This window comes from Coptis chinensis, chromosome 6, assembly GCF_015680905.1.
Source record: "Coptis chinensis isolate HL-2020 chromosome 6, ASM1568090v1, whole genome shotgun sequence".
Taxonomy (NCBI): domain Eukaryota; kingdom Viridiplantae; phylum Streptophyta; class Magnoliopsida; order Ranunculales; family Ranunculaceae; genus Coptis; species Coptis chinensis.
Window position 1 is genome coordinate 47,054,013 of NC_141461.1, and position 24,314 is coordinate 47,078,326.

Consider the following 24,314-nt stretch of genomic DNA (forward strand, 5'->3'; position numbering starts at 1 on the left):
GTTAGATTCCAAGAAAATGCAGTACCCGGTGGTCGAACGTCGACTATCAGGACATCCAGCCCAATCAGCATCAGAATAGGCAACAAGATGGAGTGGAGAAGACGAACTATGGAGGTGTAGACCTTGGCCAAGAGATCCTTTCAGATAACGAAGTATTCATTTAACAGCAACAAAGTGCGGTTCACGCGGCTGACTTAGAAATTGAGATACATGATGTACAACAAAGGCGATGTCAGGCCTAGTCAACATAAGATATTGAAGAGCACCCACAATTTGGCGGTATTCTGTAGGATCTTGAAGTAAAGTACCTTGCAATGATAAAACAACACGTGGAGCAAGAGGTGTAGAACATGGTTTGCAATCAGTCATGTTGGTGCGCCGAAGGATATCCAAGATATACTTAGTCTGAGAGAGATGCAAACCAGTTGAGTTTTGAGAAACTTCAACACCTAAGAAGAAATGTAAATCGCCAAGGTCCTTGATATCAAATTCGTTGCCTAGTTTTTGAGTGAAGGAGGACAATAGAGGTGGTGAATTCCCTGTAAGAACAATATCATCAACATAGAGAAGTAAGACTATAATCTTGTCGGCTTGATAGTATGTGAACATAGAACTATTTGCTTTACTCTGTGTAAAGCCAACTAAGAGAAGAAAAGTGCTAAAACGTTGAAACCACGCACGTGGAGCTTGCTTCAAACCATAAATAGCCTTTTGCAGCTTACAAACATGTGTAGGAAACCGAGGATCGACAAATCCAAGAGGTTGAGACATAAACACTTCCTCTGAAAGATAACCATGAAGAAATGCGTTTTTGACATCAAGCTGTCGAATTCGCCAACCAAAGGATACTGCAAGGCTAAGGATAGTGCGAATAGTAGCAGGTTTAACAACCGGACTAAATGTTTCACCAAAATCAAGACCAGGTTGCTGGTGAAAACGACCTTTTGCAACTAACCGAGCTTTATACCTCTCAATAGTGCCGTTGGAATGTCTTTTAATTTTGAAAACCCACTTGCAACCAACTATATTCAGATATGGACGGAACGGAACAAGAGTCCAAGTACGATTCTTTAAAAGTGCATTAAACTCATCAGCCTGGCATGCCTCCATTCTGGAAACTTTACAGCTTGAGAATAACATGTAGTTTCAATCTCAGAAGAATAAACAAGACTAGCATAAGTAGATGGAATAGGATGGCAAGTGAATGCATTTGCATATCGTGGATTAGGTTTATTAGCACCAACCTTAAACCAGGTAACCATGGTATGAGCTGGTCTATGCGGAGGCAGGGGCGGAGGCGGAGGTGGTGGAGTTGGTGGCCGAGTTAGATGTGAAGAAGATTGTCGTACTGATGGCGGAGACGTTGCACTAAGAGAATGTGATGCTGATGGTGTAGACATGGCATCAAAAGAGGACTGTGATGCAGTTGGCTCGGTAGATGATGATGCTTCAGCAAGAGAATCTGTAGGTGCAGAGGAATGGCTCGGAATAGTAGGCAATGGATGTTGACCAGATGGTGATGGCCTAATAAGAGGAACAAATACCATATCTGAATAGTCCCTTGAAGATGAAACTGATGATGGATTCAACTATACTGATGCATAAGGAAATCGAGTCTCGTCAAAAAGAACATGTCGAGAGATATAAAGTCTGCCAGTAGAAGGATGAAGGCAACGATATCCTTTATGGTGTGAGCTGTAACCAAGAAAAACACATTCAACCGATCTAGGCTGTAATTTGTGAGTAACATAGTCACCAAGAAAAGGATAGCAGGCACACCCAAAAACTTTGAGGCTCATATAGTCTGGCTTTTTGCCAAATAACAACTCGAATGGAGATGCCCATTTCAAAAGTGCAGTAGGTAATCGATTAATCAAGTGAACAGCAGTGCAAATTGCTTCAACCCATAGATTCAACGGAAATTGAGCCATAATTAAAAGTGTACGCCCCATTTCAGAGATGTGGCGATGCTTGCACTCTGCAAGACCATTTTGTTGGGGGGTGTGAGGGCATGGAAAACGATGATGAATTCCCTTATGCGCACACAAATCACGAAATAAATGATTGGCATATTCACTACCACCATCACTTTGAAAAACTTTTACTGTACAGGAAAAATGATTTTCAACAAAGGTTAGGAAATTAGTAAAATGAGTGAAAACCTCAGATTTTTGTCGCATAGTAAAGATCCAAGAATATCGAGTGTAATCATCAGTAAATAACACATAATAACGAAAACCGGACACAGACACAACTGGCGACATCCAAACATCAGAATGAACTAGGTAAAATGGAGCAAAAGAACGAGTTTCATTAAGAGAAAACGAGAGTCGTGTGGACTTTCCAAGAGCGCAATCCTTACAAAAGTGTGGATGAGTAAAATTAAATGATGGTCCTAAGCATTTATTTGATCCTAAAATCTGGATGACTTTGGGGGACGGATGTCTAAGTCTGCGATGCCAAAAGGGTGAAGTACTACTGGCAGAAAAAGCAAAACGATGAGGATGCATTGAACAAAATGGATAGAGGCCACCTTCACATCGGCCCTGAAACAGAATAGACCTAGTTCGTAAAATCTTTGACAAGAAATCCCCATGGCATAAAAACACAACCAACAGAGTTATCTTTAGTAAATTGAGCAACGGATAATAAATTTTTGTTCATATTGGGGACATGAAGAACATTAGAGAGATGGAAAGAGGAAGAGCCAGAAGAGAGGGAGAGACTACCAGGGTGCGCAATAGGAAGAGATTCACCATTACCCAACATGACTTGATCAAAACCACCATAATCAGACATCTGAGCGAAAGACCGAGTGTCACCGGTCATATGATTAGTGGTACCTGTGTCAAAATACCAACTTGGTTCACCTGATTGAGACATCTGGATACCAGCAAAAACATTAGAAAGTTGATCAACATATTCCTATTTTTCCAAAGTGGGCAAGTCATAGCAGAATGGCCAGAACGACTGTAGAGTTGGCATGGCATAAAATTACTATCTTGAGTGTTAGAATATCTTGGAGCACTTCCAAGAATACCAGCTTCATAAAAGAAAGGACTACGACTATTATCATAGCCACGACCACGGCTTCCACGACCATTGTTAAAACTGCCACGACCATTATTGAAACCTCCACGATTAAAGTTTCCTCAGTTGTTATAGCCACCATTGTTGTAGCCACCACGATTGTTGTACCCTCCACGATTGTTATAGCCACCACAGTTTTGATTTCCACCACAGTTGTTATGATAATTGTTGTTGTTGCTGTTTGTGGTGGAGATAAGTGCAGACTGTGAAGAAGTATTCACTTGTGTTCTTGATATCTGATTTTCATACGAGAGAAGACGTCCTCGAAGATCATAGAATGGAGGAAGGGGTGGAAAGTTCAACATAGCAGTAATAAGCATTTGATATTCAGGTCCAAGACCCCGAAGAATAGAGGTGACAAGATCATCATTCTTCACCGGTTCGTTTATCGCAGCAAGAGAGTCAGCAAGAGTTTTGGCATATTGAAGGTATTCAAAGATTGATTTAGTTCCTTTCGAGATTGACATAAGTTCAAATCGCAGGTGAGTGGAATTGGCAAGGGATTGTTGAGAAATTTTTTGTTCAAGGCATTTCTAGATTTGATGAGAGGTGGTAAGGCCAACAACTTGAGAGAGAACAGGTTCAGTGAGAGTCACATTGATTAAACTCACAAGTGTTTGATCAGTTTGATACCATGTAGTATACGCAGGATTTTCAGTAGTTGCCGAAGATAGAAATTGAGGAGGACATGGGTGTGATCCATCAACGAAACACCAATAATTTTGGCCAATAAGAAAGGGCTTGATCTGAGTTTGCCAAAGAAGAAAATTTGTTTATGATAGTTTAACAGAGACAAGAGTGGAGATGTTTGGGAGAGTGAGACTTGGTGTAGACATTGGATAGACTTTAATTTTTGGGTTTGTAGAGGTGAAAGAGACGAGACAATTTCGGTAAAAACGATTTCCAGAATCTTGCTCCGATACCATGAACAAATATGTAAGATGTTGAAACTTTTAACTTACTTTTTATTGAGTTTACTTGGTCTATATATACATTCTCTAGCTTGTACAATTTGACAGTCCCTTGATTATAGGGATCTTCTTTACAAATATAGACTTTCAAGTAGGATCTAAGTATCTAACACAAGAAACTTATGGTACAAGAAAAGTGTTGACCAAGAAATCCTTATGTGTTCGATGACAACTGTGAACTAGCTGTAATAGTTATTGGTCGGAACAAGCTTCAATTTCACAGGTTTGTATCTTCCATTAAAAAAATATGCTTCTTTCATTTAATTAGTATATTGGTTATTGCATTTTTCGTATGAAATTTATTGGCGATGCTAAGTGTTTGTTTCTAATATGCATGTATTAAAAAAAAAGTTTTGTGAATATTTCATTAGCAGAACACCAAATTAAAAAAATTCTCAACTCTATGTAAAGTGAGGGACTTCCCATCGTTCACCCTCACACAATGCTGCTTGATTGTACCTAATGAGACTGCTAGGTTTGCCAAAGAAACAAATAGAAGGGTATATTATTAGCAGGACAAAAATATTAAGACCTAAAGAACATGTTCAAAAGTTTGAATTGGTTGGCGACGAATATCGAATCAAGTAAAAATATTTAGGAGCTGATGGGAGTCAAAAACCAGAATGGTGATATTATTGCTTATCACTTTCAGTAAACTGAACCTTATCATCAACATCGAACACTTTGTTTATGATTGTCTGGTCACAACATCGAACACTTTGTTTATGATTGTTTATCATCAAGTAAAAATATTTAGGAGCTGAGTCACAAGATAGTTCCTTTCTTCCAAGTAATCGTGGACATGGAACTGTGGAAGTAGTAAAAAAGATGCATGCAGGTCTCAGATGCATAAGATAGCTTCATAGTGGAACTGTGGAAGTAGTAAAAAAATGTAGTACAAGTGGGAAATGACAAAGAAGAGAAGAAACACAGCCATTGTTGTAGACAGGGATTGTTTTATTCAACTTTGCCAACTGTAGATATATAATTAACAAACTAAAATCATATATAGTATAATTTTTGTGAGCCTTTGAGTCCCTTATATCCTGATTATGAGGACTTTATAGTTTTGAAATTTGTCGTCAAGTTCTTTCGGCTAAAGGTTACACATGGGTGGACAGACAAGAGTTTTACGGGACTTCTCGAATTACTTTGTGTGGCTTTTCCACGTGATAACAAGACTCTGGAGAATAGTTATGAGGGTTTTAGTTGGTTAAGTTGATTGGAATTATAAGGGATGAATGATTCATTTTTTTTTTTATCAATATGTGTTAGTATGATTGTTAAAGGGCTTTTGTTATAAACCGTTGAAACATCTCATAAACGAGTGGAAGGGAAGAATTTGATGTCAAACCAAGGATTTCTACTTCTCCACAGCTCAAAATTGTGAGTATACACATACTTTATATGTCTATATGTATGAATTTGCTATTTGTTTTACTGCTTAATTCTCAACTTGGATTGGATAGAATTGCATGACTTTGTGATTTTAAGCCCTGCTTTTTTGTTTGTCGTATTTGTCACAAACTGAATTGTAATTGTGAATATGTGATAGATCTCTGACAATATAACAACAGATATAGAGGTCATTCCAATAGACTATGTGAACACTGCTATGGAACGACTTGCCAAAGGCGATGTTAGATACCGATTTGTCATTGATGTGGCAAACACACTCAAATCTTCTTAGACAAATGGATGGCTACTTTAATACTACTTGACATAAGGTAAGAACTGTTCCAACTACGCTGATTTATTTATGTTTGGAAAACATAATTTAGGAAAATGCAATTTCGGGAAAGGAAGGAGAAATAGTGAAACAATTTTACCAAACCGATACACGTACTTTTTTTAACCCACGTCAAAACCCCAAAAACGCTTCTCCGACAGAAACCACTTTCTTCCCTACTTCATCAATTTTTCAAGAGCAGAACGAAGATCAAAGGGTAAGATTGTTGAATCACTTTTTTTTCCCCTCAATTCCCATCAACAAACTTGTTGATTATGTCAAACTGGAGCACCAGAAATCAGAAATACCTTATCACCGGTTCCAAGAATGCAGTTGTTGGCGGATCTATTCATTGGTTTGCAAGTGGTCGACCTTTTGTCAAGTTTCCAAAATTACTGGTTTCTTTTGATATCAAGGAGGAGGTTTTCCAAGAGATACCGCTGCCTAAGGGTTTTAACTATAATGGCGATGATTCTAGCACACAAGTTGGGGAGTTCGGTGGATTGCTTTGTATTTTTCATAGAGTTTATAGAAAGGAAGTTGAGGTATGGGTCATGAAAGAATATGGTGTGGTAGATTCTTGGACAAAATTATTTAATGTTGGAACACCCATAAGTTGGGACTTTGATTACTTGGAAATGCATGGATATGGTTGACCTGATAATTGAATCTATATGGTAGGTAAAGCAATTCCATCCTGATGTTCGAAAAGATACTGGTGATTCAGATGTTATGATTCGTCGAGTGATTAAGGCATACGAGGTAATTCTCTGTACTAGGAAAAAAAAACATTATCTAATGTATGGCTCCTTTTTACCATACTGACATACTAGTCAAATCGACATTATGATAGACAGTCACTGTGACAATGCAATTTCAACAGAACAACTGAACAAGTGCCAATTTTCATCTTAAAAAACATATTGAAATACTGATTGAGTGTTTGTTCAATATGCATATAGATGTTGTCCAAGAATAGCCAATTCCAAACTTCTGAGAGGTAATTCATCTACTCTATTAAGTGTTTAATGATTTATTGTGTCATATTTGCCTTCTTGGTGTAGGCCTAACTACTCCTAGCTAGCTGACCATGTATCAAATTTCTGTAACTTCAGTCATTTTCATTATGATGTAATTGCAATTCACTATATTGAAGGAGGCATTTTCAGGGAATGTTTAGATCCTTTTGATGAACTTGAATGTGAAGCCATTGATCTCTTTGTTAATGAGACTCTTTGCATTGGAAAAGGTACTATTTAAGCCCAAGTTCTTTTATTGTTTGTAGCATCATGAGATAATCATGTTGCTATTAGATATGTTAGATAGAAGCAACGCATCCTTGGGAATTAAGATCCATTTACTTTATGAGGCATGGAAAATGAGTTTGGACTTGCATCTGGCCAAATATGGGCAGGGTAGGCCTTATTATTTACTTTCAAGAGATCAATTCCCAGTGGAGTAACTTTATCATTAGCTTGACCATTATAGAGTTTCTAATTGGCTATATGAAATGATTTACCCCCCAAATTGAAAAGGACTAATCCCATATATGTTCCACTCAAGAAGTGTCTATCCTTTCATCCATATGTCCTCAAAGATTACCTAGAAAGGCTAGAATACGCTTCTGGAGTTTGCTAATAATCAAAATAATGATAATTCATTATTTTGAGTACTTTTCAAGGGTGTCCACATTCATGTGTACAAAGGGCACCTCATGCCTTCTCATTCTCATCAACTGGTACTGCACACGCAATTTCTCAAGGTGAGCTTATTATTTATTGGGTTAACCAATATTACCCCCCCACTAGATGAGCCAATTAGGCTCCCCCCCCCAGATGGGAAATTAGGGTCTCCCCCCTAAATACACACAAAAAAAAAAGTCAAAATGGGTTGACCAAATTTTTTTTGTGTGTATTTAGGGGGGAGACCCTAATTTCCCATCTAGTGGGGAATCCTAATTGGATCATCTAGTAGGGGGGTAATACTAGTTCACCCTTATTTATTTTATGTTTCTATGTATTTTATTGATAAAATAGTCTCAAATCTTTCATGAGCGACAAGTGCTACCAGTCTACCGCATTCTCTGTTTCTTTGAGGATGCCTTCTTAAAGCTGGCAGAGTTTGTGTCAATGGCATGATTTAACAAAGGAGTGTCAATTTATTCTTCCTACCAGCCTTATTTTCCTGGAAATTTTCTGTAAATCACCATGTCCTTATAAAAAAAAAACACGTTATCTTAGCGATAATTTAGGAAAAAGCAATTTCGGGAAAGGAAGGAGAATAGTGAAACAACTTTACCAAACTGATACACGTACTTTATTTAACCCATGTCAAAACCCCAAAAACGCTTCTCCCACCGAAACCACCTTCTTCTCCACTTCATCAGTTTTTCAAGAGTAGAACGAAGATAAAATGGTAAGATTGTTGAATCACTTTTTCCCCCCCTCAATTCTCATCAACAAACTTGCTGATTATGTCAAACTGGAGCACGGGAAATCAGAAATCACTATTGAAAGTAAGTTTTTTATTCTCCTTTCAGTGTGTGCAAAAAGCATTGTTATAGAATTGTTAGAATGATTGTTAGGGCAGAAACACTTATCTCACTACTCACTAAAGACTCCTACCCCTCTTTGATAAATAAAAAAAAACTTCCCTCAATTAAAATTTTAAAGGTTGAACTATGCCGCTCCTTCAAGCTCTTATCCATGCGGTTTTTTATATGCACATCTTCAATAGTCATTGGATTATTTAGAAAAGATTAAAGATGTTGAATTATATAAAAACTCTACTAGATATAAGTCTACATTTAACCTTAATCACCATATATATTCTCACTAACTTCTCATTTTACTAATATATTTTTTTCTGTGCAGTAGAAGGTGTTAAAACCCAATTCTCTATTTAATTCTTAAATTGGTTTCCAGCAAAACGAAACGATAGATTGTCGCCTTTCCATCATAATAGTACTGGCTACTGAGTATCGACATTGATCTCCCAAGCTTGAAATCAGTTGTGTTTCACCTTCAATCAACTACTGTTCAGGTACACAATGTTTAACAACTGTATTTTGGTTTTTAATTATCAATGTTAGATCATCAGTTGGTTTTTATATTTATTTATATTTTTAGTTACCAAGTATCGACATTGATCTCTGTTCAGACTATGCATGTCTGTGATCAATGGCTACCTAAGCTATATTTGCTTTGGTGTTGCTCTAGCTCAATGGTTTTATCCATAAAAAAAATATGGATAAATAAACAGTAAGATGGTTAGAAATTGAGAGATAGGCGATAGACAAAGAGAAAGCACACCCCAATGGGATTGTGCATATCAATATCTCAATTATGCTAGGGTTTACTATTGATTGTGTATGTCCATTTTCTTTTATTTATATATATATATATATATATATATATATATATATATATATATATATATATATATAATAGCAGTCCCTTTTCCTGTTCTCTGAGGGTGCCCACGTCAACAAATTTTAAGTACCACTTTACTCACGGGAAATCAGGATGGCATACTTCTATTTGAAAATCAGAAGAGAAAAAAGGAAAATCAGGAGACTAAATAGGAAGTCAAACTTTCGACACAAAACACTAAATTCCTCTATTCTAAAACCCATCCAAAGATTAATCTAAACCCACCAAATCCTATGTAAAGGAAGAAATAACCAATACACACAAACAAGAAACAATGAAGAAGAAAAAAAACTAAACCCAAAAAGTACAAAAAGTGCACGGTTAGCTTCCTTCTCCATTAATTGCTCTCGGAAAAACAATTTATTGGCCTAAACTCGGTATAAGTCAAGTCAAGCAAGTTTTTTTAATTTTCCTAATCAATTATTCACAATTTTTCGTATTATTGAATTGGTTCTTCCCAAAAATGATGATGCGCTAATCCTGGCTTTCAGTTCACACCCTACTTTTTCTTCACTTCCTCCCTATCATGGACATGGCAAGTTTTTTTTTTTTTTTTTTTTTTTTTTTTTTTTTTTAACTTTTTTCTATTTATTTGAGGCATGGATTTCCATTCAATTCTGATTTTTTTTTTTTTTTTTTTCCTTCTAATGATTGTTTTATGTGAATTAATTAGGTCTTGGGAGTATAGTGGGATATGATCCTTTTCAAATATCTCGACATTGTTTTGATGTCAATTTACCCCTTGCCTTGAAAAGGTTAGTGATATCTGCATTTTTGTTTTGTGCATCTGACATTGGGTAAAATTTAGACTTTCAATTTAATCGTTCAATTTCCAATTCATTGTCGTATAAAGTTCACCTGATATTCTCATGTTCAAATTCTGCAAGCATTATTTGTGGACAAAAAATATCATGTGATTTTAGTATGGGGAAACTATACTTAAAGAATACAAGTGGTAAAAGTAATGACTCCGACTCCCTATCCACAACTGGCATGGATTGATTTCCTTTCTCTGTGAGCAACACAACATCCGACAAATTAAGTAAACTCCCCGACATTTGTTTCTATTTTTCCCATCTATTTTTCTTCTCCTTTTTCCTACTCACGAAGAACAAAACTATTTGTCTTATTTCCTATTCATTCCAGGTACTCTTTTAAATATTCTCCATAAACTGGCTAGACATGATCAAACAGAAAAAACTCTATGCATAATCTTTCTCCTCTCTCTTTGTTTCTCATGCTTTTTCCTACTCACAAACAAGAAAAAAAAAATGAACAAAATTTCTAAATCGTAGAATTGATCAAACAATTCTCAACAAGCTCAGACAATGAAGGTGTCATATTTTCTTTTGCTTTAGTGATTCCCAACTTTATTATTTAATCAATTTTCTTCTTATTTTTTGTATTGTTAGGTTTTACAATATGGGGTTATATATTTTTTCGTACTTAATTAGTCCAACTCGAGTTCTTATATATTAACCACATGATTAGATAGGTTAGATCAACTTAAAAACCTCCATTTCTAAGTTTCTCAAGTGACGATAAACAATCCTGACTAACCTAAAATACTAAAAGTTAGTGTCTGATACTAAGTTTCTCAAGTGACGATAAAAAATCTTGACTAACCTAAAATACTAAAAAGCAGTGTGATACTATCTTTAGAAGATAATATCCTCTTATTGGCGTTACCGATATGTGGTAGGTGAATATGGGGTAATATATCTATTTTGGAATAACAAATAAGAAGTAGTAATACCTTTTGACTCTTGGGTATAGCTTCCTTGCACTGAGGCTCTTAAACATCTTTGAATTATCTGATTGAGGATATAGTTCTTTGGATAAAGACATATAGTAAAGTTAACATTCACAAACACATAATATGTGTGGTTTTCTTTTAGTATGGTTATATTAAATCAGTGCAAAGAATAGGAGAGGAGGGTTGTGTTTGGATACCTTTTAGTTACAGGCTTATCAGAATTTTCAGGTATTATTTCAAATATTTTGCCTACAACTATTTCAAAAAAAGTAGTAGCTATGGAGAAACGAAAAACAGAGTTGTTATGTAAACGTTGAATTTTATTTTATCTCCTTTAACTTTATTCTGGTCCTATGTGATTTGCTATGGGAAAGGGAGCAAAGAAAGGGGGTTACTGAATAGTCAAGAATGCTCCCATTGAAACACGTCAGCCCCCTTTTTTCTCTTAGGTGGACACCTCAGCTTTTCCAATAATTTGACGGAAAAAAAAAAAAAAAAAATCACGCCCAGTTTTGGAATTGTTCGCGTAACAATATGAAATAAAAGAAAAAAAAACAAAAAAACCTTTTGTCAAAACTCAAAACCCCACCCCGACCATTACTAAAAAAAAAAGACCTTTAGTAGGAAAATAAAATAAAATAATAACTAGCTTGATAAACAATACATCAAAAGGTTCATTTTACTTGATGTCGTTGTTGCTCCAAATAGATCGAACAGTTGTTGCTCCACTACTCTCAGGCAATCTTTCATAATTGTTAATTTGGTTGTTCTTCTTTTTGTTCAAATCAAAGAGACAGCTATCCGTCTTTAATCAAATCCTTATGACCAAGCAAGAACTCCCTTGCTGAGTACCCACCCCTCTTTAGACTAAAATTTGGAAATAAAAATAAAAAATAAAAAAACATGTTTCGTGTTCACTATATTTAGTATATGTTTGGACTTGGTATCCTTATTATTATTATTAGTTAGAACTTACAAGATTGACTTTTCTGTTTTTAACAATAAACCAGATAGCCTAACACCAAATTGCAGCATAGTGCTTTATTTAATGTTAGAAAGGACTTTGGTTCTCAGGTTCCATCTTTATGTGCCAACATAGTTGACATGATTTTTCATTGTAAACAATTCAAAAGCTTTTAATAGTTCTTTTTCAATGTAAATGCTTTTATTTGAATTGGGAGTCTACTTCGTGCCCAAAGTAAGTTTTATTTATCTGTGAATGTTTATTTGGCCAATTTACAAGCGAGTGATCGTTGCATACAGTCTTAATGTTGGGTAAATTTGAAATTATTGTTTAGGGGTTAACATGGCTTCTACTGGAACGCTTCTCGGAAACAAAAATAAGACCAGAAGCAGGTTTTGTGAACCTTTGGTAACTTTTACTTTTTGTTTAAGCTGAGAAACTATTCACTTGCATTTAGAATCCAATAGGTGTTGAGAACTATATACGTGTTTGTTTTGGTTTATGTTCTTTCACTATATTGGCCATTTGAAATTTTGCATTTTGTTAAATTGGGTTGTGTTGTTTCTGTGAGTTCTAGATTTTCATGCTTAACTGTTTAGTTTTATTTCGATATATAGTGTTCATGTGCCTACCTGTGTAATCGATTGATATTGTACTTGCAAAGTTTCTACTCCCAATAAGCTCTAATATTGATCATGGATTCCACATATTCAAATTTAAAATTATACTAATTTTGGTTAGCAGAAAACAGATTCTAAATTTTAAAATGCGTGCCATAATTTTATCATCTAAATAGACCCTTAATCAATTATAGTATCCAAGTTTGCTTTTTGATCCATTTTTCTAATCTATGTAGGTCAAATAACTGATAGCAGTGAATATTCTAAAGGTAAGTTCTTAAAGATTTTGAACAAAAATATTCTAGGTGAGTGGTCAATTGCATTTTGTTTTCCTTAATCTTCGTTTTCGTTTGATGTGAACAATGGTTTTTACCTGATATCAATGTTTTTTAATACTTGGTCTGACAAGGGAAATGAATTGATTTAGGCTGTGTTTCATGTGATTAAATGCAACAGAGCGACAATCCATATTTGCCAAAGAGATTAAGGATACGACAAGTGAGGGGCCACTTCTTCCAAGAATTGTGAGTGAATCAAGGGCATCCCTTTGACAAACTATTTGAGGCTTTCAACGATTCTATTATGGCATGGCAATGCTAATACCCAATGCCCATTAACCAATACCGAAAGGTTTAGATACAATATACTCAAACTTCTATATGAACTTTTGTGGTTTTGTCTCTCTATATTATTTTTTGAAACCCAAATTTAATTAGAGTTTCCCGCTATCTCCAAGGAACTAATTCGAAGCATATTGGATTCGTTTGGCAAAATGGGCAAGAAGACGAGTGTTTCTTCACATTAAAAATCGGATCACCTCTGTTCAAGGTGTGTTCTTCTCTATTTCAAAATTCCAATACCCTTAGCAAAGGCGTAATGGGTAATGCGAGAAAGGTACTTTCATTTCCAGTCTATATATATAGTAGTCTTCAATATTGTGTATCGTATTTTATTTAGGGGCCGGGAAAAATGGATAATTTTCCTTTTTTTTTTTCCTTCAGATGAATTGAAAACTCTAGAGTATCTTTTTAACGGGTCGGACCAAAAAACCCACTTTTAATATTTTATTATTTATATGAATAAAATATTTCATTTCTAATAGGTTTATTGTTTTGGCTTAGTTAGTTATTCTTCTTTTATTGCTTTTCTCATATTGTAGGTTTATATGAATTAAATCTATTTTAATGTAGAAGAATTGGATCTTTTTCAATTTAGAATGATGCATACATTTGATTGTTATTCATCAGTCTTTTCCACTCAGATAGATTGCTTTGTTTTTTTTAGCACGTGTTAAAGAGATCAAGTTGTGAAAATGTGATAGATGTGTGGTGGATAGACGCTTAGAGCACATACTTTGGTCCTAAACGGTATTGACCAAGGTTTTTCTCATCAGGTGTGATTAAAATATAGAATTATGGTAATCGTGACCCATGAGAATAAATCATACTACTTTATTTTAATCCCAAATATTCAACATTTTGGTTGCCTAAATCCAATCGTATATTGTTAGTTAACCTATAATCCGATTAGTATAAATAGCCCATTTAAAGTTTTACGTCATGTTGGTTCGGTTTTGAGTTTTGACAATTAATGTTCATAAAATAATGACAATTTCGTAAGACATTAACTATGAGAATGTGTTTGATTGCTTGACAATATATTATAGATAATATAAATTCGATGTATGATAAGTAAGCTTATTTTTAGTTATTTTATAGGATGCGACCGTTTCCTCAAAAGTGTTTAGCTCCTGTTTAGCTCCAAAGGTTTTCAAGTCCGTTATTACTTTTTTTTAATATAATTATATGATATTGGATAAACCTATCATAGTCCTTGGTGTGAGACATTATTTCAAAACCCAACAAAAATTCTCCGATTTGCAATGGATTGTCTCAAGCTAAATTAACTTAGATCATCTTTGAGCAAAAATTTCAAAAATTGGGGTTTTGATTTCCATTCTTCTATTTCTTAGGGTTTTAATTTTGACTTTTGTTTTTATTTATATTTTCTTACTTTGTTTGTTTGGGTTTTAGTGTTATGATTGTCTTCTATGCATTGTAGTACCAAAGTCTTCTTTTATTACTTATCATCTACCATCATCGCGCTATCGATAATCATGAGAGTGGGTGATCATTGTTTGTTTTATTTACTGTCAGCATAGTGTTATTTGACTTCCAGATGCATTGTCTTCCCCCCTTCATATTGTATGCTACCTATAGGTTGTATGCCAATAATTAGTAGTTGAGTTATCATTGTGAAAAGTAACTTATTTAAGTGGTATATTATTGATAATCTTAAGATTTGTTACTCTTTATGGGGTTCAAGTGAGAAAGGGGTGCTAGAATCTGTACAAATATGAGGAACTTGATTGATTTAGCAATATGAAGTAGTCCAACTTTTTACACAAATATCCTATGCATTTTTACTAAACTCTTCTCAATGAGCTGAAAATATATTACATATAATTTCTAAAATATATTACAACTAACTTCTGAAAAATCAGTGTTGTTTTGATATGTACTCTGTCCATCAGTTGATTATGGATCTATTCTCTCAAGAGTCGCAATTCTACCGTACCGGTTAGGAAATAAGTGCAGTTCTCACTTTCCTTGAATGAGATCCGTATTTAACGTTCCTCTCAAAGTGGTAAGTCTCCACTCTACTCAGCTTTTTACATGTCAAACCAATATTGATTTTTTCTAAATTGCATTATACCTAGGATAAGCTAGATTGATTATCCTTTCAAGATTTATCAGGTGCCTATCACAATTGATAAACATTGGATCTCTCATGTTGTTGGACTGTAGAGAACTGCATATGCTGGCTTAATTCTAGGTGTGAAAGCACATAAATGTAGTTGTTCCAAGTCACCATCATTAGTTGTTCCGATCCTTGCATGTTGTCGACTGAAGGCTTGACCCTGACATTATATATTCTGCTTGCAATCTTACATTGTCGCAGTCTCTTTTTAATTGGTGTCGATGAATAACTTTGGGGTTAGGAATATTATAATCATGGAAAAAACCATTGAGCACACTGAGTATTAAAATATATAAAATGGTAAGTACTGGGTAGTGGACATTGTCAATGGTTGCTTCTATCGTTTTAAGTTATGATTGAAGTGTTACAATGTAAGGATTAACCACTTGGAATGCTAATACCCGATGCCCATTAACCAATGACATCGACTGTACCCACTAGATGCATAGTAGCATTAGAATAATTACAATGACGATGTAGTTTGGAGATGGTTAAAACTATATATACGTTGTTGGCATTAATCATGTGAGCTTTGAGTTCACTATTTGATTTAGTATGCCGAGTCTTTGTTGAGAATTATATAACCAAGAGCTAACATGCTTTAATTTTGATAAGAGGAACTTGGTGGTGGAAGCTCTTGATGAACTTTGTGCTGGAAAAGTTGTCTAGAACAATTACACATTCCGACACACGCCATCGATCCCATTCTTACTATTTCATTTGAATGTAGCTAGAGTTTCATATTTAATCCCTTTGCTAATTAAAAAGTTTTTAGCCATTAGATTATTCATCTGCTGAGAAAGTGTACATTTGTTTTCTTCATTATAGACTAGCTTAATTAAAGCATAATGATTTTTGGAATTTAGAAGAAGTTCAAAGTGCTACACTTAAGGTGAGAGCATCTCACATGTCTCATAGTAGCGTATATGAGAAGGAAGTCTACACGGTGCACTTAAGACGATTTGATAGTTTGTTGTAAATATATAATGGATGTTTAGTTAAATTTTGGTCTACTAATTACATTGATGTGAAAAATGCATGCAGGCTGAGAAAGCAGTTAGAAGGACTAAAGAAGAGTTAACGGATGAGCAAAGAAAAAACAAAAAAAGTTGAAACCAAGATGGAGCCGCTAGCCAAAGCTGATCAACTCAACGCTAAGCACACAAACAAACGGACATCACAATTCCTGACATGGTCATCAAACAAACAGATATGGCCTTACAACTACAATTGCAACTGCTAATTTGACCAAAAGATATACCTTGAGTGGAAATGTATGTAGAGTGCGACATATTGGGAAATAACAATAATCTCTGTGTGGATATACTTGGGTGTACTAAATGATATCTAATAATGATGTAGTCTTATGTGTAATTTAAATTTCAAAATTTCCCTTCTACATAGGATTTGTATGTTCTACATAGGATTTGTATGTGATGTAACAGACCTGGTTTCACTCATACAGTCACACTAAAATAAACTTTGTAATTTTCTTGGAATTAAGGCCAAAACTTTTTAATTTGATTTTTGTGATTCTAAAGCTATTTGTATATGCAATATTGTAATGTTTTGATTATTTTGATATCAGTATCACAAGTTTTAAAAACCATTCGTTGAACGCTTCAATTACCCGGCCTAGATTAAAATCGATTGTGGCTTTTCATTTGTGAAAATATCATTTTAATGTCGAGTTGGAGTATTTTAAGTGGGTGTTGAAGTAGCTGTTTTGTTACCTTTGAAATTTGGTCCTTTTGTTGTTTTTGAAGGCTTAAAGTGATACCATATATTATGCAATGTACTTAATCATAAGATCATCACTATTAATGTAGCAAGCCCGGCAATGGCCGGGCCAATTAGCTAGTTCTTAAGGTTATCTATAGGTTCCGTTGATTTTTTTACTTAATCTTTCTCCCTCGTCATCTCACAAGAACTTATCCCAATTTTTTATGACGGTCAAGTTAAAAAGGTATTTAAGAGGTATATGCATTTTACCAAAGCTTGGGGTGGTTGATCAAGGTTTTACTTCTTAGTTTTAGGACATTTTTCTGGGTTCAAAAGGTGAGCTCAAGTTTACTTGTCACTATGTCAGCCCCAGGCCGTGTTTAGCCCTTCCGGCTTGGTGTCCCTCTTAGATAACAAAAGACACCATTTTGTTACTGTCTAAAACTTTAAAGCTAAATGTGATTTACTTATCTCTGCATTGAACATTGGAACCTAATTCAAAATTGGCATACTAGGGCCTCCTACACTTCCCTGGATAGTTTGGAGCTCTTCTTTTTTCCCGTTTGCTAGGTAAGGCAGAATTTTGCTTGTACTAGAAAAGAAATTGTAAAAGTACAAAATTGTTTTGGGGAGAACAGTAACATGTCTACTCTCCCTATTCTAGCTTCATTTTCCTTGTTTCATATTTCATACACAAAACTAAAACAAGCTATTCAATTCTGAAGTACTGTACATGAGGACTTTCCCATTTGTGAGCCTTGAAGGCTGCTTCTCTTCAAGAGTCCGTAGTGTGTCCTGTGCAAGTGTAAAGCCACGCTTTGTTTGCAGCTGTATAAATTTGCCTCCGTCCACGATTGGGATATCAAACAACGGTTCAACTTTTTCTTGCATAATCCCTACCTTCTCAATTGCCAAGGTAAGTTCGTTGTTACAAAGGACTGCACTGCAGCTTGTAATTCTGTCTCCTGCCGTATCTGATGCCATCCTCTATCAACAGTAATTTTCTTGCTTTCTGTCATTGCACTACGTTCTGCCTAGTAATTTGTTGAGACTCCCGGTCTTTTGCTAGCAGTAAGCAGTAATTTGCCTGTGTATCTCTGTAAATGGCCCCAATCCCGAGTTTCCCGGATTGCTTTGTGAATCCCCATCAATGCCAACCTTGATATGAGGCTCGTTTGGAGTTTGTTACTTTTTTTTGTGGATTGTGAAATATTAACAAAGGACAGAGCGTAGAATGTGTCATAGAAGAGTATTACAAATATTTCACCCCTGTTTAGAATTAGAATCATCTAATTGCTCGGATGTTGGAATATACTGTTCTTTTGAGTAACTGAAATATAGTTAGGATATAATATAATTGAGACATGGAGTAACTTTAATTTTTAGTATTGTTTCGTTTGCTAATTGTCTGTGTCTTCTCAAAACATATTGCGACAGGATGATGGGACGGGACGTGTGCATGTGGAAGGAGCTGATCATGACAGTTTGAATTTAAAGTCTGCAAGCAAAACATATCAAGCACCTGGAAGATCCGATGCACGCATAACGAATTCTGATTTGCGTAAAACATTATTTTTTTATCAATTCAAGAAATGAAGGATTTCAAGGTTTTGCTGATTCAGCGAGTTCTCCATGAACAAATGACAGTTACATACTGTGAAATTCTAATATGGGCGATATTCTGCAGATGCTTGGAGTGACGCTAATTGAAAGTCTTCTTCCTACAGGGACAGCCTTGACTGTTGTTGGACAGGTATATCTAAATATTTGTAATAATTCTTTTGAAATGCTGATATAAGTATACCTCATATCCTCATATGTAATGTACTTATTTCTTTGCACTTTTATAGCTCAAGCTGTCAAAGACGACATGGGGATGATTGTGATTCAACGACCCCAGTGTATAGGACGTACACATGACCTATGAGGTTAGTGGTGACAAAGGGACCGGATGCGGTATAGTGTGGGAAGACAGGTTGCACAGGATCAGATCTGTGGTATCCCAACCGCTCTGGAACTGCTGCGAAACGTGGAGAGTGGGAGAGCGGAACCAGAACCGCAAGATAACCGCTGCGGTACGTGGAAGGAGAGAGAGATATATATATAGAGGGAGAGAGAAAGAGAGAAAGAGGAGAAAGAAAAGAACGAGAGACGAGTAAGATTATAAGTTGTAATCACAGTTTATACATTTTGGCGCCGTCTGTGGGGAATAGCGAGATAAAATGGCCACCATAACAAAAAAGGGAGTAGGAAGACCTAGAAAAGAAGTTGTTCGAGAGGTAGTAGAGGAAGAAGTGAGTGAAGAAAGAGAGGTGGGTAGAGAGGAAGACATATCTGATGTGGCGGCAGACGCCACCAGACTTATGCAAGAAGAAATAGTCAGATTAAGAAACGAGAACGATGAGTTGAGAAAGGAAAGAGACACCGTACAAGATGACATGGAACATGGGGATCGCCGAGGCGATGAGATGGAAGGGGAGAATGAGGTATACGGTCTAGGGGAGTAGATACGGTAGAGGGCATCACTTATTTGGAAGTGGTACAGCCATGATCGAGAAAGATAGAGAAGCTAACCGTGAGGTAGAAAAAATGAACCAAAGTGCCAAAAAAGGAGGTTGCTAACCTCAACAAGAATCCACCGCAGATTCGATCCGGAATTTAGAGGTACCTAAGAGATTGATCAACCAAGATTCGAAAGGTATGATGGGAAAAGGCGTATTGATCATTTGCATCATTTTAGACAACGGATGCCATTGTGGCGGGAAAATAAGTATGACGGGATTACTTGTTGCATGATGTTCCCCGCAAGCCTTAAGGGGGGGCCTGGATTGGTATTACCGCCTATCTTCGCTGAGCATCGGTAGGTTTGAAGAACTAGAGCGAGCCTTTGTGGACCATTTCATCCACGAAAGCGGAGGGTAGTGGATATCAGCGGCATTGTTTAACATCAAAGCAGAGGTCGGCCGGAGTCGTTAAAGGGAGTTTTCGTGCAGATTCAAAGAAGAGACCCGAGGGTGGAGAATCACGGAGGAGCATACCGCGTCATTGCATTTCAAAGACGGCTTGAAGTAGGGGACTAGGGTGCGCGAATCGGTGTCCAAAAATCGAAATCACCACTCTGCCGCTCTCTGTACCCCAAAGGTAGAAAAGTATATTCGGCACGAAGATATAATGCAAAAGAAATCGCGAGGGAACAAAAAAGAGATCGGGAAAGCGGTCGGCGGTGGATAAAAGGCAGCGAAGGGATAGGGGTAAGAGAGAAGAGAGAAGGGGATCCAATGAGGGAAAGGCGTGGACCCGACGGATCGGGAGATCGGAATAGGAGAGATATTTGTGAAAAAAAGCCATACCGTGAGATAGAACAAACACCTCTTAATAGGCCATTAGAGGAAATCTTGCCACTTATCAAGGGGTTGCAGCATTATGAAGGACCGCGGAATACACCTGGAGAGATTGAGGGGAAACCTTTCTGTGCCTATCATCAGATTAGAAACCACGCCACTAACGAATGTTATGCTTTGAAGTGGCTGGTGGAAAGAATGATTGAGAAGGGGATGCTTAGAGAGTATGTCGCGGAGGTTCGTCATGCGGAGAGAGGACAGGCTCCCGCTAGGATCTTGGGAACAATAAATGTCATTTACAGTGGGGAGACACTCGGGAGGAATGCCCACCGTGACAAGATGAGAAGGACAGCGAGCTTACAACAGGTTAATGAGGTGACAAGCATGACGCGGTTAGTTTCAGGAACCGCGATTGCCGAAGGGAACATAACTTTCACTCCGAAAGACTTGGAATCAGTGATTTCGCCGCATGAAGATGCGTTGGTGATTACCATAGCAATGGGTAATTATCTAGTGAAGCGAGTGTTGATAGACTGCGGAAGTTCAGTAGACATGTTGTTTATAGGGGCCATGGAAGAGATGAATATAGATAGGGATCAGTTGAGGGTTTCTCAGACTAATTTGTATGGCTTCAATGGAAGCATGACAAAGCCTATGGGGGAAATAACGTTGCCAGTAACAGCAGGTCCGACGACGGTATTCACCAGATTTATGGTGGTAGATACGGGGTCCCAGTATAATGCCATTCTAGGGAGAAGATGGATTCATGAAATGAAGGCTATTCCGTCGACCTATTATCAGGTGATCCACTTCCCCGCGAAGGGGTGTACAAAATAAAGGGGGATCAGGTCGCGGCTCAGAATATACACCAAGTGACGGTAAAAAGTATGGTCCGTGGAATAGGGGGTGAAAAGCCGACGAATGATAAGGGAGAAGCGTAGCAATTACAGGAAGCAGTACTCACTGAAGGATGCGAGTCTCATCAGAGGCCAAAAACTCTGGATGAAATTGAGATCGTGAACCTGGGGGTGGGAGAGGAAGGAAAATTTGCCGGTTAGGTCCGGACTTGCCAAAAGAGTGGAAATTCAAAGCCCGACACAATTATTAGCAGAGAATCTTGACATATTTGCTTAGGCGATTGAAGATATATCGGGGAATAGATCCGAGTTCGCTTGCCATCACTTACACATGAAGGAGGGTGCGAAGCCTATAAGACAGAAGATGAGAAGCGTAAGACCCAAATACGCGGAAGGGATTCACAAAGAAGTTATACGGCTTAGGGATGCGGGTATAATCAAGGACGTAGGATGTACGGAGTGGTCATCCAAGCGTGGTCGCGGTTCCAAAAAGAACGGCAAAGGTTGAATGTGTGTGGACTTTCTGAGGCGTAAATAAAGAGTGTCCTAAAGATTTATCCTATGCCGCGGGTGGATGAGTTAGTAGATAGAACAACTGGTTTCAAGGTATTCTCTTTCATGGATGCTTCCATGGGATATAACCAAGTCGCGATGTTTGGCCCAGATCAAGAAAAGACTACATTCGTGGTGGAAGGAGGTACTTATTGTTATACAAGAATGCCTTTTGGTTTGAAGAATGCGGGGGCTACATTTCAGCGGTTGGGGGAAAAAATGTTCGAGGACAAGATTAGAAAGGGCATGGAAATATATATTGATGATATGGTGGAGAAAAGCATGTCGGAAGAGGAACATTTGAAGGGTCTCGGGAAACCTTTCACATCTCTACTTGGAAGCATAGTCGAAAAGCCGAACCCGGAGAGAAATGCACATTCGGGTATCTTCGGGAAGTTCTTGGGTTATATAGTCGCGTATCGTGGAATAGAGGCCAATCCCGAAAGCGGATCAGATCCCTAGTGGAGATGCCGTCCCCTCGAATGTAAAAAAGAAGTGCAGCGGTTGGCGGGGAAGAGTCGCAGCATTGAACATATTTATATCTAAATCATCGGACAAATGCGCACGGACCGTTGTATCGCTTCTTGGTCGAAAACGCCAGATTTTCGATGGACCACCGAGTGTGAGGAAGCCTTCGGGGAGTTGAAGGTTTATTTAGGAAAAGCCCCTTTGCTATCGCGGCGGAGGAAGGAGAGATATTGTATCTCTATTTGGGGGTTTTGAGTATGCGATAAGTTCAGTTCTTGTGCGTATTGTAGAAGATAGAGAAGCGGTTTATTTTGAGTAAAACCATGCTAGCGAGGCGATCTGATAGAATTGAGAAGTATGCGTTAAGCGTTGATGTTCTCTGCATTAAAGTTGAAACCCTATTTCGATGCACACTCGGTGGTAGTGATAACAAATTTGCCTCTCAAGCAACGCGTTGAAAGGAGAAAAAGTCGGGGAGAATCTTTGAAATGGGCGGTGATGCTTAGTTGTTATGAAATCAAATATCAGGTTAGAACAGCGGAAAAAGCGCAAGCCATGGCGGAGTTCCTAGCAGAATTTCCAGCCGAGGATCCCACTTGGGGAGAGGAAATGGTTATGGATCGGGGAGGAAGAATCTGTCGCGTGATCCCTTGGACCCTTGGGATCTGCGCAATGGTTGGAGAGTATTAGCGGACGGATCGCTTCTGAACACGGAAATGGGATTGGCGTGGTTTTGGTGACTCGACAACACAAAGGTTTGGAGTTATCAATGAAACTAGGATTTGCGGCTTCTAATAATGAGTCAGAATATGAAGCAGTGATAGCAGGTTTGAATATGGCACAGGATCTGGGAGTAAGCGAGTTATCGGTGTTCTCGGACTCTAACTTGGTTATTTGTCAGATGAATGGGGGGTTTGTGGCACGTTGTCCAAGGATGGCACGATATTTAGAGGTTCTACGACAAAAAGCCAGTAAGTTCAAAAGGATTCAATTTGCTCATTTGGGCCGCGGTGAGAATAGACATGCTGACGCGTTAGCATTTGTTCTTGCTGTGCTTCGAGAAACAGAGAGGGTCGTTCTATTGAAGTAAGAGTTTTGAGCGGGCCTAGTACATCGTGGCCCGAGTGTGTGTCTCACCATTGAAAAGGAGATAGGATGGATGACGCCCATTAAAACTTTTCTTATGGGAGCAGAGATAGAAAATACCAAGGAGAGACGCCAGATGGAGCAGGTTAGCCAAAGATATGTTTTGTTAGATTGTGGAAGTCACTCAGCGGGTCGAACCACGACCCATAGATTGATATCGCAGGGATATTTTTGGCCTCATATGAAGAAGGATGCAACAGAGTATGCAACAACTTGTGAGAAATGCCAAAGGTTCGCACAACTAATCCATTCCCCGGCAGAGCCACTGCATAATGTGTTTAGTCCGTGGCCGTTCGCCATGTGGGCACTCAATATAGTGGGGCCTTTGCCCACGGCCAGCGGCAAGAGAAGATTTATGTTGGCCGCCACTGATTATTTCACCAAGTGGGTGGAGGGAGTGGCATTACAGCAAGTTAAAGAAGAGAATGTGAAGAAGTTCCTCACGGGAGAACATAAATATGCGGTCGGTTTACCCCATACAATCATTGCAGATAATGGAACACAATTTACTTGGGGGAAAGGTGCGTCAATTTCTTCAAGCCTACAAAGTGAAAGCGAAGTTCTCGCGCCATATAATCCGGGGGGAATGGCCAAGCCGAGGCATCAAACAAAATCATCATGGACAATTTAAAGAGAAATTGGAAGACCGAAAAGGGCGTGGGGCTGATGAATTGAATCATGTTTTATGGGCTTATCGTACTACACCGCGGACTTCGACGAATGAATCACCATTCGCAATGGCATATGGAGTAGAATTTTGTCATACCGGTGGAAATGATAGAAAACGACAAGAACCAGGGCCGTGGAAATGGGTCTTAATGAAAATATATTAGCCACTGAGTTGGATATAATGGAGGAAAAAAGAGATACGGCTCGCATACGACTGGAGGAGTATCATAGAAGGTTA

General features: G+C 37.6%; 1 protein-coding gene across 1 annotated transcript; it reads left to right on the forward strand.

The window, feature by feature from the left end:
• The first annotated feature begins 20,321 nt into the window (after positions 1 to 20,321).
• On the forward strand, positions 20,322 to 21,221 carry LOC147493287 (uncharacterized). Its single transcript, XM_086567807.1, has one exon. The coding sequence runs from the start codon at positions 20,322 to 20,324 to the stop codon at positions 21,219 to 21,221; it is 900 nt and encodes a 299-aa protein (XP_086423933.1).
• Positions 21,222 to 24,314: the final 3,093 nt, after the last annotated feature.

Coding starts and splice junctions, on each gene's coding strand:
- LOC147493287 (XM_086567807.1), top strand. CDS start 20,322: ATGAGGGAAAGGCGTGGACCCGACGGATCGGGAGATCGGAATAGGAGA.